The sequence below is a fragment of the Fundulus heteroclitus genome, chromosome 22 (genome assembly GCF_011125445.2).
Source record: "Fundulus heteroclitus isolate FHET01 chromosome 22, MU-UCD_Fhet_4.1, whole genome shotgun sequence".
NCBI lineage: Eukaryota > Metazoa > Chordata > Actinopteri > Cyprinodontiformes > Fundulidae > Fundulus > Fundulus heteroclitus.
In genome coordinates, this window is record NC_046382.1 from 26758108 (window position 1) to 26773106 (window position 14999).

The following is a 14999-nucleotide window of genomic DNA, read 5'->3' on the forward strand; positions in this document are numbered from 1 at the left end:
TTCTTTCTTTCTTTCTTTCTCTTCTTTCTTAACACATATCATGATAGAGGTCATTAAAATCCTTGACAAAAGTTACTTTGGGCTGTGAGACTCGTAAAGTATTCAGGAATATGGCCTGTCTGAGCAGGGCTCTTCATCGGAGAACCAGATATTCAAAGAGTCAGATTGCCCAGAACACCCTTTTTTACACTAAACAAATGGCCATCCCTCCTCTTTCTTTGCTCTATGCCCTCACAATTAATACTATCAGAATAGTGCCTCACTAATTCCATCTAACCAGGTTTTTATTACATAAAACATGTTATCAAGATTATGGTCAATAATTAAGTCATTAATTAAAAAGGCTTTCCCTGACAAAGATCTAATGTTTTAATAAGGCAATTTAAATAACTTAGTACCTGGTGTTTTGTTGGGCTGGTTTGCGCCTGACAGTTTATAGCTTTTAGTATGATTGTTTATATGTTTCTTATCCTTTTACCTGTTGTTCTTTCTGCCAAATATTATCAGAGATATTGTACAACTATCTCTTATCAGGGTCCCAAGTATTTCTTGGACATTATAACATCTGATAAAGTTAGATAAAACCCTCACACCACCATAACTTGCTTGAATTGTTGATACAAGCCTGGATGGATCCATGCTGTTATGTAGTTTATGCCAAATTCTAACTCAGTTATCTCAGTGCTAAAGCTGAGATTAAGATTTATCAAAGCAGACAATGTCTTTCCAATTTCTTACTGTACAGTCTTGATCCTGTATAAAACGTGGTCTCAGTTTTCTGCTTTTAGTTGACATGAATGGCAAATGGTGTGGTCTTCTGCTGCTTTAGCCCATGTCCTTCATAGTTTGCTGTGTGTTTAGAGATGGAGTTCTGCATATATTGGTTGTAATAGGGGGTATTTGAGTTTCTCCTCCTTTCTTTAGCCATTGTTAAGAGAATAATATAATTCAAGTGTCACTTCCCAGTTTGGAAAAACAGTAGATAAGATAACCCTTAGTTTAAGTGTTAATATCCTTTATGGAAGTACCCAAATTTAATTCAGTTTAGCAATTTTTTTTAATAATTGTTTTTCTTCAGTATGCCACACTGTGCTAAGTTATGTTTAAAAACCAACAGCGATCTGATGCATACAGAACAATATTGTTACAGTGTAAACAAGGATCTGGTCCATGCAAGTGTAATCCACAGCAGCCCTGTAAAATGAATGTGTTTCTGGTAAAGTTGCAGAATATTTTCTTTAGCGATAATCTAGGGCAGCTACAGCTTTCTTTATCCTTTTCTGCTTATAGTGTCAGCTTCAGTCTGGCTCTATTCGTATCAACTCATTATCATTTTCTTGCATTAATTCATACTGCATTAAAACAGAGTGTTGTGTGGTTCAGAACCCCACACCTGGGAACTGCATCTTGACTCAGTGACAGAGACCAACATCCATGTCATTGGAGTTTCTGTTTCCATAAAGCTATATTGTTGGCACGCAACTCGGGAGGAGTTGCTTCTTCACTGTTGCAGATACAGGAGCTTTATCCGACCTTTTATAAGTCTCTCTCAAACAGTGATGTTGTATTGATAGCTTGTATTATCAGCAAAGCTAATTTATTTTTTTCTTGTCCGCCTGCCTCATAGGGTGAGCTCCCCCAAACAGAACTTTTGTGCTTGCCATGTTGACTAAAGACGTGGGTTTTCTTCTGGCTGTACTCTACATGTTAGCAGGATTTAAAACGTCCGGCAACTGTTAATTGTTATGGTCAGGTGAAGTTGCAGGGACAGGCGAGGCGGAGCCTCTTTTATTGCGTCTTTGCTCTGGAAGACGGAACAATTTGGGTAAATGACAATGGGTCAGTTTATCTAGATTTTAAGACAAATTAGTGAGTTTGAATAATAGATTAAATATCGATTAAATTGAGATATCAAATGTTTTGACAAAAGTAATCAGGATATTTGTACACTTTGGTGGTCTCATAAGGCACAGGAACTCATCTAAGATACAGGCAAAAAACGTATAATATGAATAATTTGAATATGTTTCAAATAAAGCTGTTGTTGTAGTGCACTGTTACTGTTTGAAGTAATTAAACACACTGAAAACTGAAACCTCTCTCAGTGGGATTAGAAAAATCTATCAGTCCTTCGGGTTCAACTGAAGTGATTAACCTAGGACTTAAAATCAATCACACCATCCATCTCTTGCTGAGGGTTCCTCCCCATGGCGACTAAACATAGGGCAGAGACTTGCTCTCGTGGGAGTTAAAGCTGGAAGAAAGGTCTGACTGGGAAATCCCCTTGAAGATGGAGGAGGGTAAAGAAAAAAAATCTCATCACCCATGAGCTAAGCAACTGAAAATGCATGTCCGGTTTGAGAGAGGAAAGAAGCAGCCCTTTGTCTTTTGTCCCCACTGGTCGAGTGTCACTTCCTCCCAGGAACATGTGGCACAGGAGCTGCAAAATGGCAGGGGCAATGTACAAAGAAATCTTCTTTACAAACAATATGATTATAATTCAAGTTTAGGTTTGTTGAAAGAGTGTAATCGTCCATAGAATACAGAAAGAAAAAAAAACTTCTTTTTCAGCCATGCATTCGTTTACACGCGTTTTGATACAAATTAATCAAACTGGCTTCCTTGTTATGCATTTCAGCTTTTAAGCTTTGCTCTAAATGTAATTTCTTTCATCCTCACACTAATTGGCAAAGCTGCCTGTTTCTAATTAGGGTGCTGATGGGCAAGTTGTCTTGGCCGCGGTCTTTCTGTGATAAAATGTTTGCAGGACCAAGGCTGCATTTCCAACTTAATGTATAGCAGCTCGTGACCATGTATAGATGTTGACTTCTGAAACACCATGCTTGTAAATAGAGTATTACGTTTATTCCAGGAGCATTGCTAGACTTACAGCACCAGTGAGACAAAAGGCTCAATACATTTTTTATTGTTATTTCCCGCTATGTGTAATTAAAGTGCCAAAAATGTAAGTTAACATTCTCTAAGTAAGGCCCCCTGTTTAGCTATTAAATGTGTTAATGCTTTGTCCAGTTAATTTACAACACAATTTAGGCATGCTGCTAAATCAATCAAAAGTTCATTCATTTCAGCATTTCTATTGAAAATGTAAAATGTGTTTATGGTTTGCAGTAAAAAAAAATAAAATACATCTTTTTGTTTCTCAGAATGTTATAGTATTAGTCATTATGAGTGATAAGTGGAAAAAAAAATAAGTGCCAGTACTCCTCTTAATTTCATACAAATATGGGACAGAATCATGGGTAATCTTTTTATATAGATCATAAACAAATTATAAGTCTGGCTTAAGATTTCAATGAGCATATTAGTGTTACGTTTTTTTTTTTATGGTAAAATGTATTTCTTCTTAGTATTACGTCTGGCCTCAAAAAACCCAAGCCGCTTTAGCAGTATCATCTTACCAAGGACTGGTGCTCCTCCCACATGCATCACGCACTGCGCGTAGGGCGTCAAGTTTGCAGATGACACCACTGTGGCGAGTCTCATATCCAACAATTATAAGACCCGCTACAGCGAGGAGATCCAAAATCTGACACAGTGGTGCTCCAGGAATAACACCTTTCTGAACACCAGCAAGACCAAGGAGGTCATAACAGACTACCGGCGGTCCAGAAAGACTGGACATGCTCCTCTCTGCATACATGGTGGAGCCTGTGGACAGCATAAAGTTTCACATTTCCTCTAACCTGTGAATACCACCCACCTGTTAAAGAAGGCCCAAAATAGGCTCTCTTTTCTCAGGAAACTAAAACAGACAGGACCTTCCATGAAGCTGCTAATAAACTTTGCAGAGCCACAATTGAAAGCATATTGTGTCTCAGCGTGACAGTGTGGTATGGGAGCAGCATGTAACAGGAAAGGAAGGATTTAGAAAGGCTGGTGAGGTCAGGACAGTGGATTGTGGAATACCTTCTACAAAATCTAGACACTTTAGAGTCCAACAAAGCGCCAGACATATTGCCACAGAGCCCACGCACTCAGGCAATTCACTGTTTGTCCCACTTCCATCAGGTAAACAACTATCCATCCATCCATTTTCCAAACCGCTTTATCCCTCATGGGGTCACGGGGGTTGCTGGTGCCTATCTCCAGCGTTCACTGGGCAAGAGGCAGGGTACACCCTGGACAGGTTGCCAGTCTGTCGCAGGGCAACACAGAGACAAACAGGACAAACAACCATTCACACACACCTAAGGACAATTTGGAGAAGCCAATTAACCTAACAGTCATGTTTTTGGTCTGTGGGAGGAAGCCAGAGTACCTGGAGAGAACCCACGCATGCACAGGGAGAACATGCAAACTCCATGCAGAAAGACCAAGGGGTGTACTTGAACCCAGGACCTTCTTGCTGCAAGGCAACAGCGCTACCCACTGCGCCACTGTGCAGCCCTGGTAAACAACTAAGGAACATTAAATCAAAAACTAATAGACTTAAAGTGTAACTCAGCCTACATCAACATTTTCCTGCAAATAAACTGTATAAACTGGGCCTAAGGGTGCTACTTTATTGTTACCGTGCAATGTTTTACATTTTCATGTGAAGTAGTTTTCTGCAATATTTGTCTCAAAACCAACTTAGTACTTCTGTTCTAGGTTTGAACGGTGGCTGTTGCAGTTAAATTTTCCTATTGGGTCAAATGGTACAAGCTTTCATCATCATAGCCCCGCGTTCGAGTATAAAAGCATCTCAGTCAGACACGCGGCCTCATAGCGAGTCAGACTCAGGAGTTGGTATCGCGATTATTGAGGGAATTGATCGACAGTGTTTGTAACTGCTTTGAACATTAGCCCATGTCAGCAATAATGCTGCTATTGCTTTGATCTGATTGAGAATTATTTACACTCACTGTCTCTCACATGCTAATGTCTATTTGCACACGCTTAGTTTCTCAGAGCGTGTTTGTTTGGACATCAATGCAAATTGCACAGTTCATTAACTTGAAGATTCACATTGTTGCTAATGACTATTTACACCCTTTTAACTTCTCCAATAATGTTTCTCTAATGCACTCATTCAATTGTACAGCATTTTACATCATCCTGTAAACAGTGTTGTTTTCGTCAACGATGCCGAAATTATTTCATTGACGCCCCTTTTTATCATAACGATAACGAAAACTGACGAGCTAAACTTAAGTCTTTGATGACGAAAACATCACGAGTCATGGGTGTGAGTTTTCGTTGACGGGACTGGATGAATACCTTAGTGGATGGTTTGTCGGACGTTTAAAATGCATCACATTTCTGCCTACTGTGCTGTAATCTGTTCGTTACAAGCTAAGAAGTATCAGCCCTGCTGCTACTTCCTGTTTGGTCCCGCCCACCACCTGGCCTGCAGTGGCACACATTCTGCATGACCAGATTGACGGACCATAACAGTAGCGACAACCTACAACGATAACCTGTTGCTTTATGAATTTCAACACTGGACTGACTAAAACTAGACTAAAACCTTTTTGATTTTCAGTCGACTAAACTGGAATAAATTTTTTTTTTTTTTTTTAGAAATGACTAAAATGTGACGAAAACTAACAATAATTTTCTTCCTGAAGACTAAAACTAAGATGGCTGCCAAAAACAACACTGCAAAACTGACTGCTGTCTTTTTTTGATTCAAACATAATAATCTTATCAGATGCTAAGGACTGTCCGCATGATTTTAGCTTTTCAGGAAGTGTCATTGGTGCATTAAACTTGAACAACATGTCCTGTTTGTCTCTGTGTTATGTGTGGATCTCTGTGAATTCTGAGCTGCTGTCTTGCCAAAAATTCATCCTGGTAACATAATGACAAAACAGATTCTTGATTACTGAAATGCCAGCTTGCTTTAGCATTAGCTTCTTTATTTATAGTTTCTCCACTTGCAGAATATTTTCCCTACCAGTTATTTGTGGTGACTGAAGCTTTTTACATAATGAAAATGTCATTGTTTTCTTTCGGTGACCTCTATAAAGATAAAAGCAAATATTTTAAGCTATTTAGAAAACAAATATAAATCACACCCACTCAACTACATTGACTCAAGCATAAATGTGAATTAATTTAATGAGTTGATCCTTGAAATCCATTGACCTCTTTTTTGATGCAAAAGATTTTTTTCAAGTGTGACTAAAAAAGGAGAAGGATTTAATTAGCTTATTTGACCTCCTCAAACTTGTGAAGTTTAGTTTGGAGGGATAAAGTTGCCCCTCTTATCACTGGCTGAGTGTTCCTAACCAGTATTCTTTTCTCTCAATGTTCCTTCTTTAGGTCTACCTTATCAATGTCACCTACTCAGACTCCAGCTCCCATATCATCTACCGAAGATACAGCAAATTCTTCGAACTGCAGGTAAGTTATACAAGGGGGAAAAAAAACTTATTTCTCTGCTTTAATTTACAATTGCATGGAAAATTGCTTACAAAGTCATAAAGCTTGATATTTTTTATGTAAGGTTGCCGTATCACGGTGCTGCCAATTATACTCTATGAAATCAATGTGAACTCAAGGCCTTTTCTGTCTGCTGTTGCAGCTGCTTTGCTTTGTGAAAGGCCTCTTTTAGGAAGACTGCTTAGAAACAGTGAAAGAGGGGAAATCCAGCCAGCAGATACAGGAAAAAACATGACCTCAGTCAGAATGCTTAATGTACCAAAGTCTCCATGAACACTTGATCTGAAGGCCTCCAGGGGTGAAACCCTTAATTTAGTGCATGATGGCGCTTGTATGTCTTCTGTTTCCATTGCCCTGAAAGGCTGGATAATTTATCTAAATTGGCCTAATGACAAATGGGGAAGTTGTGAAGAGAACTGCACTAAACCTAAAGTCCAGCAGGTGGCTGTAAGAAGAAACCAAAGGCATCACCAGCTGGCTCCATTTAGTTTTTTTATTTATTTAAAACTTGTGGAACTTCAGCAGTTGGACGCTCTTTGCAGGCATATGTTAAAGATGAGCGATTCATCTGTCATTTCCAGATTTACTCTTCTGCTCTCCGCTAAGACATTAAAATGAAATAAAACTAGCCTTTTTTTTAAGCTTAACTTCGATCTCAGCCAAACTGACTTGTGCTGTGACAAATGAAACATTGACATAAACCAAACATTAACTGTCAGATATCAACTGAGTTATATCTTTGTTTGACTTCCACTCATTGGTGAAAGCCAGCGGGAGATGGAAAACAATGTGCAGGAAGTCATGCATTCTCTCCCGGTACAGCAAACCTTGACTGGTCAGTGAGCTAACAGCTGGCGAGGTGAGCTGGCTGTAAGGGTAGTGGGAAAGGACGTCTCCGAAAATGTCTGCGCACTTCTCCATTTAAGCAATATCTTGATAAGCGAAGCAGGTATTTTACTTTTTAGACACCTACATTAAGACATCTACAAAATTGGTGAAAGTTGTTTTTTTTTGTACCACAGAAAATTTTATATATCAAACGTTATTCACAGTTTTTGCTGCTGTCTCTTACTCTCTCTGCCCACCTGTGCAGTTGCATTTGAACAATCTTCGCTTCGACTCCGCCCCTAAGCAAACCTGGGCTAATCTAGAAGTCCTATCCCCAGACCAGGACATTTTGTCTGGGAATGTGTGGACCTGGGAAATTGAAATTACTTTGGTAAAATTGTGTCGAAATGTGCAAAGGGCTTTCAAAACAGCTGAACGTCCCTGAAAGGACGGGCTCTTGTCTCTGGTTTCTGCCTGATAAGCCCTTCTTCCAGACTGCATTCTGCATCGCTGTGACTTTGATCGGCTGCTTGCAGGAAACCTTTTGTTCTCCGGTCTCCTAGTGATAGCCAGGAAAATACAGCCCTGCCTGTTTGACTGGAACAGAGCTTCACCCCTGTCTATGTAAACATTCGTCTATGGTTTCCTGCTGCATAGGTGTGTTTGTCTGACGTCGGGCATCCCTGAGCAGCGACAAATGAGTGGCTGTTCACACAGAGTGGTTGAGTGAAATGCTGTTGTCTTTGTTCTTAAACAAACAATGTTAATCATTTCCTTGAGTGCAGCAAATGTTGGGAAATGCATGTACTGCATCATTCTTTTGGTTCTCATCCAGTACATGCAGCTCTTGTTTTTGTTTGTGCATGGATAAGTATTGAAGGTCCTTCTCACTTTATTTGTTTCCTTTAATTTAGTTGACAAATTTGTTTGAAATCAATATTGTTTTTGCAAAAAATACATTCATTTCTAAAAAAAACAAAACCCTGCAGTACATTTTAAACTGCAAAGACACCTTGTAGTTATTAGGAAGAGGCACTGGTACATGAAAGGTCATTGGTTTGGGTCATGAATACTTTCAAAGATTTAAACATCAAATTTTATACATAGATGCAATCATGTGAAAGAGAAAATCTCAACGACTGACATGGGAAAATGAAATACACCCCATGATTCAATGGCTTGTAGGACTGACTCAAGTAATTCTGACCCACCACATAGTACAGAGTTGGTTCAGTTCATTTCAGTTTGAGAGCATTTGTTGGTGTACATTTATCTTTAGGCCCTACTGCCGTATTTCAACTGGTTTTAGGCCTGAAATTTGATTGGCTCGTTGTAAAACCTATGATTTTGAGGCCATTTGTAAAAAAAAAAAACAGCAATGTGTGAGATAATATGTGTCAATAAGCCTAATGTGTGTGGAAAATGGTGAAATTAAAACAAGAAACAAAAACCAAGTTTATTATACTTGGGTTTACAAAATTATTAATCTTTGACTCAGTGATTTCAAGGTGTCCAGTACTTATGGCTTCAAAACAAGCCAACATTAACATCCCTTCACCACAGTGCTTGAGAGTTGGTATTACGTTTTTTTTGGCTTAAAAACTGTATTCTGTGTTGCCATGCGCTATGTTTGGTCTCTACTCTACTTTGGTGTCTCACACAAATAGGCATCTTTACAGTTTATCTTAGGAATGAAAAATGACCTTGGAAATTATATAAATCTTCCAGATTTATGGACAGCAGCAATTGCTTAACTGATGTTGTTGCTGATGTCTTTCCATCTTGGCTTTGTGTTAATATGCTCCAGATGGGGGGAAAAAAACTTAACAAATTCCAGCTTTTATGGAGATGATCCTGCTTTCTTATGATTGGCAATACCCTGCTGCTATACTTTTTCTAAATTTGAGGGAAGAGAAGAATAGTCTCACTTCATCTCTCTCTCTCTCTCTCTCTCTCTCTCTCTCTCTCTCTCTCTCTCTCTCTCTCTCTCTCTCTCTCTCTCTCTCTCTGCTGAAGGAGTCTCTGCCATCTTTGTTTTTACAGTAGTGACTGAAATTTGCTGTTGTGTGTCTACCAACAAATTTCTACTATGGTCTTTAAGGTTTTGCACCACAAATGTGGATTTTGAGTTCAGCATTTGAAAAGACTTTGGAAGTAGTAAACCAGGGCAAAAAGGTCACCAAACAAGACGGCTCTCTTCAGCAGTACCAGGAATAAGTCAACACCAGTTATCTGGTTCATTGAGATACTCACTGACCACATGCAGATTTCCTGCTTCAGTTTAGAAAAGGAGCGGTACCTTGTTTTGTACAATGGATGTCAAAAAAGCATATTTCCGCATGGCTCTTCACGGAAGCAGTCATTAGAAGTAACCCTGAAGCCATTTTTTTTTTTTTTTTTTTGCCGTAGCTTGTATTTTCATAATACACAAAGATGGCTATTTAAAATATACTTAGCCATTCATCTAAGCGTGGATTTCATCTTGTTCCGACATTTACGTTTTGTAGGATTGTAAAAGAAATGTATCAACAAAGGAAATGTCTCATGACTTGCACGTGTTTGACTGCACTGGTCAGCGCTTCAAGCCTTGGGGGTCTTACCTCTGCTCACCCATCCTCTGCTGTGAACACCGGACATGGTTCATAGCATTCCACAGGGGGAATGGCGAGTGTGCAAGCTGGCCTGGTTTCCTTTTGGTCTGAGACTTTTTCTAAAAACCCTTAGTCATTATTGTTGGAAGGTGGAATTGGAGCTGGATCAGATTTACTCTGTCTGCATTATGATTAGTCTGACCTATATTCTTACAATAAAGGTTGAGGGGAATCCTCCCGGTAGCCTGCAGAGGTGAAGCTATTGAATGTATGAGTAAAGTTTTCCATTGGACATCCCACAGTATCCTTTGCATTAAGACATATGATTATCTCCCAGCAAATCTGTGAGGGTTTTTGAAAAACTCTTGCAATGCTGTCCTTTCTGGAGAAAACAACTATTAAGTAAATGTCAAATAACAACCCAGAGATGGAATCAGATTGTTTTCCCACTGCAACATTCCTCTTTACTCCCCCTGTCCCAGTCTTCCCAGAGCACTTTCTTTGTTTGCTGAAATTCTCTGTCCGTCTTTGTTTTAACGGCTCCCGTCCCCACCGTTACACATAACTGCACAACATGAGGAGAATTATTAGTTTAAAGAACCTGCTTTGCTTCCTCCTGTTTCATCAGTTCATTTCTTAGTTTTTATATACTGCCAATTTCAGGAGAGCCTAAACCAGGGGTGTCAAACTCATTTTGGTTTAGGGGCCGCATACAGCTTAATCTGATCTCAAGAGGGCCACACGAGTAAACTCATTGCAAGATTGAATAGAACTAATAAAAGTGGACTTGTTTATATTAAATGAATTTCACTTTTACACTATATATTATTAATATCCTCAGCCTTTTTAAGAAAGGTATGTGCAATTTCAACAATACTTTTACTCAGTTAAACATTTACTTGTGTATTATGCATAAGAACTGATCACAGTGATTGTACAATGATGAAAAACATTTATTCACATTTTTTGGAACCTAAAACACTGTCGTGTCTGACAAAATACATCAAACAGATAAAAATTAAGAAATTATTTAAAATCAATTTTCCGCATCTGAAGCTCGGTGCTATGTTTGCTGGTTAAAACACAGCGCCCCTTGTGGACTATATAGGGACTGCATATTTTCAATTAAACGAAGTACATGTTTTTTTTCAATAATTGATCATTCTCTTCTTTTTATCTCCTCTTTCTTTCACCTTTTCATTTTTTCTTCTTGTTCTTCCTTTCCTCTCCTACTTTCCCATTGTAGTGTCCATATGATTTGAGATATTCCCCCCAATGAATCAAAATAAAACTATCCACATTCATAAATCAAGTGGAGCCATATGTTTGACACCCCTGGCCTAAACCAATTACCAAGCTTAAGGAAACAGCCTAAGAGAGGTTATGACATACTTTGACTTGTCCTGCATGGATATTTTTCCCTGTGGACAAACTGCCTGTTATTACACATAAGTTTCATGACACACAGTGGCGTATAAAAGTATACACACCTCTGATAAAATGCCAGATTTTTGTGATGGAAAAAATTAGACCATGATAATTTAATTCTTAAATTTACCACAAACATGTACATTTAAACTGAAAACAACAACAACAAACAACCAAAAATTGTGTGGACAGCATGAAGTTCCTGGGCATTCACATCTCCTCTCACCTCTCCTGGACTGTGAACACCTCACACCTGGTGAAGAAGGCCCAACAGCGGCTCTTCTTCCTCAGGACACTGAAACAGCGTGGACTTTCTACTCAACTGCTTAAAAACTTTTATAGAGCTAGAATTAAAAGCATCCTGTATCTCAGTGTGACAGTGTGGTGTGGGAGCTGCCTGGCACAGGAAAGGAGGATTTAGCACAGGTGGTGAGAACAGCACAGGGGATTGTGGGATGCCGTCTACAAGATCTAGACCAGGTTTATGCGACAACAGTCCAGAAAAAGGGCCAGACGTAGTGCTGCTGAGGATCAATAAACCATCAGCCCAGTTCATTGTTGGTTACATGATTACAAACATGCTGCTGGTTCCACAGGTTCTTGATCTGATTAAGAATAATTTCCACATTTTCTCACATTCTAATCTATGTTTGCACTATTTTAGTCCCATTGCATCTAAAACAAAAAAACAGTTTTTTTATGCATTTGTGAGCTTCTGCTTTTCTTAGTTCTTTAAGCACAATGATCCAATCTTTGTGCTGTGCTTTGTGTGCAGGTGTGGTTAACCGAGGCTTTTTTATGCCCTGCCCTTTGCTTTACCCCTGAATAAAGTGATGACTGTCATTTTCTACACAGCCCACGTCTTCTTAGCTGTCTATAGTTTAGAGAAGGAAATGCCATGCCCTGCAAAAAATTTTGACATTTAGCAAAGGCAGTGGGATATACCAGGGGGGGGGGAAAGAACCACAAGATGGGAAACCAAACCACCTCTCTGAGGAGAACTCAAACAACTCCTACAGACCCAGACAGGCTGGATCCACATTTACCCGCCAAGCTGAATTCTGTTTGTCCACCTGGCTCTTTTTGGCTGAGTTTATTCTGAAACTAGTCTTAAGGTCTCCTCCTCCTTGAGGTCAGTGTGCTTCGGTTTGACACCCGCACTCTTTGCTGTTAGACAGAGCACATCTGGAACAGGGCAAGGCAACGGGTTCTCAGCCAGGACTACATCTGGATCTCAAGTCTGTTGTTAATGCAGACTGTTCTCATGAGTATTCATGAAATGATTGGGATTTATTGCCAGAAAAGTAGAAACTCTCTTCTCTCACGAAAATGCACACAATTTCAAAACATCCAGCACTTACAGGACGTGCTTATCCATCTCACAAAATGTGCAGCATGCAAACAGTACTTATAAACAGACTATGGAAGTATAGCATGGTAAAAAATATTGGAAGGAAGAAAACCTATATTTTGTTCCCCAATTCAGTTATATTTCTTGTTATACTCTCTTGTTAGTAAACTGCTTAATACATATGTCTGTTTGCTGTGCAAAAGCTCAGTTTTATCTCTTCTAGGCTTTTCCTCATGCAAGTGTGAGTAAATGTGAAGCAAAGCTGGTCAATTCAGCAGCAAGCAGATGATATTTGATACAATACTTTTCACACAGTAACAACAAAGGGATGTGGAAATGTTTAAAGCCTCCATTTCACCTTTTCTTTTAGCTATTAAAAATCTTCTTGCTGAGTTAACTCAGTCCAGGTGTTTGTATTTGTATATAAAATGTTATGGTGACGGTGTCATAATTTTACTTTTGCAGATGCGAATCCTTGACAAATTCCCAATCGAGGGAGGACAGAAGGATCCCAAGAAGAGAATCATTCCTTTTTTACCAGGTAATAAACTCTGCACGCAACCCCTCCACAGGTGCATGGCAATAAATAAAATGGAATTGAAAAGGTCATTTATCGCCGTAATTTTGTTCAAAAAGTGAAACACAAGTATTTTTTTCCACTTTAAGCAATATACTGCAAGCATTTATTATCATTATTTTTTATTTTGATGACTATGTTCTATAGCAAATAAAGCCAAAGTTCTGCTTTACAAAAACTGAATATAGCACATGATTAATAAAAAAAAAGCAACAACAAGATTGTTAATACAGTGTTGTTATGTTATCACATTCACTGTCACGGGGATGACTCCTGACCTAATAATTATCCAGCAGACAGCCATTGGCGCCCTCCAATAGGAGCTAAAGCCACAGCAGGGCTCTGCCAAAGGAAGCTGGCTCTTCACAGAGTGACGTCTCCAAGCATAACAATGGAAGGATGAGTGGAAAGAAAAGTTCTGATCATAAAAAGGTGCAAAAGCAGAGCCCATTCAAGAGTTTGGCGGAGATTCATAAGGCGTGGACCGGAGCTTGAGTCAGTGCTTCAAAAGGTCATCTACCATGGAGGTTTTGGAGCATTTCATGCTTCGACTGAGGAAAAGCTTTGCAGAGATGCTGATTTCATTTTCCTGTAGGACTTGCTACCTGCCTAAACTACCGACTGAACCAATACCTTGTTTCATCACCAGAGTATTGCTGCGCTTGACTGGCCAGCAGTGTCACCTGAACTAAATGCCAAAATGTATGGGAAGTTGTCAAGAAGATGATAAGAATCATAATAAACAATGCAGATGAGCTGAAGACAACTATTAAATCAAAATGGGCCATCTTATCACTTTAGTGGAGGCAGCGGCTTATAGAAATGATTAATCATTGAAAAACACTTTTCAATGATTAATAATTTACTGAGTTCCAAATACAAGGCCACTGTCACTTTTCACCGTCTTTTAGACCATATTCACTTAGAACTGCTTTTTGTCGGCCCTCCCACGCTCTCCATAGCTGCGCCCACCCCGCTGCATTGTTTTACCAACTATCACGGTGCAGCCAGGCCGAATCAATTTGCAGCCAGCCGTTTCGGTAGGAGGTTAGCAGAGAGAGATTTGTCTAATCTGATAAAGTCGTTGTGGGCCGGAGCGGAGGAGCGGAGTGAAGAGATCCTTTGTTAGATACGTCTTGCAGCTCAGCTATGGCCCGGGTTGTTTTGATCGGCCCGGCAGAACAACATGGCGAGAACTGTTCAGTGGGATTTCTCCTTCGGATGCAGCTGGAGGTCAGCCCCTTGAGTAGAGTTAAAGTTTAGCAATGAAGGGGTCTGTTCTCATTGTCAATGTGCCAATTAAAAATCTGTCTGCTGAGGATAAATGTAGACCCGAATGGAAAAAAAAAAAAAAAGTTCTGTCTGAATTTAACAGTTTCTGTTCTGTTTTTATTTATTTATTTCCAGGTAAAGTCTTGTTTCGTCGCAGTCACATCAGGGATGTGGCTGTCAAAAGACTGAAGCATCTGGATAATTACTGCAAAGTAAGAAACCAATAAAACATTGTGTCTTTAATTTGTTCAGAGCTCCGTAAATACTCTTTTTTTCAAGATGCACAAACGTTTGCTGCTATATCTTTAAGACAGGCCTCGACTTCTTTCTCTTTCATTTATTTTTATCTCCGCCACCACCAGCCTCAACAGGAAAGCAGCTATCTGCAGTGGTCATGTCCTGTCAGCAATGTAAATTGGCTTCCTCTGAAAGAAACAGGGCAAACTAGAAGGATTAAATCAGCAGTTCTAAAATATCCTACAGTAACACACTCAGACTTGCTCCTGTCTTTCCTGGTCATCAACATAATTGTAGGGCAGGTGGATTCTCTAGCCTGGCAGCTTTT

At 39.4% G+C, this 14999-nt stretch overlaps 1 protein-coding gene across 3 annotated transcripts in view; it reads left to right on the forward strand.

The window, feature by feature from the left end:
• The window catches only part of LOC105940229 (SH3 and PX domain-containing protein 2A), a 121642-nt gene that overhangs the window by 50412 nt on the left and 56231 nt on the right, over positions 1-14999 (forward strand). For 2 of the 3 annotated variants that reach the window (XM_036126096.1, XM_036126097.1), the window contains exons 1-3: positions 6268-6348; positions 13051-13126; positions 14570-14646. The exons of the other annotated variant lie outside the window; for it this stretch is intronic. In XM_036126096.1, coding sequence (XP_035981989.1) covers positions 13051-13126; positions 14570-14646 — 153 coding nt within the window. In that variant the 5' untranslated portion in view covers positions 6268-6348. Of the gene's footprint in view, positions 1-6267; positions 6349-13050; positions 13127-14569; positions 14647-14999 lie in introns of those variants that run through there. 3 annotated transcript variants of the gene reach the window in all.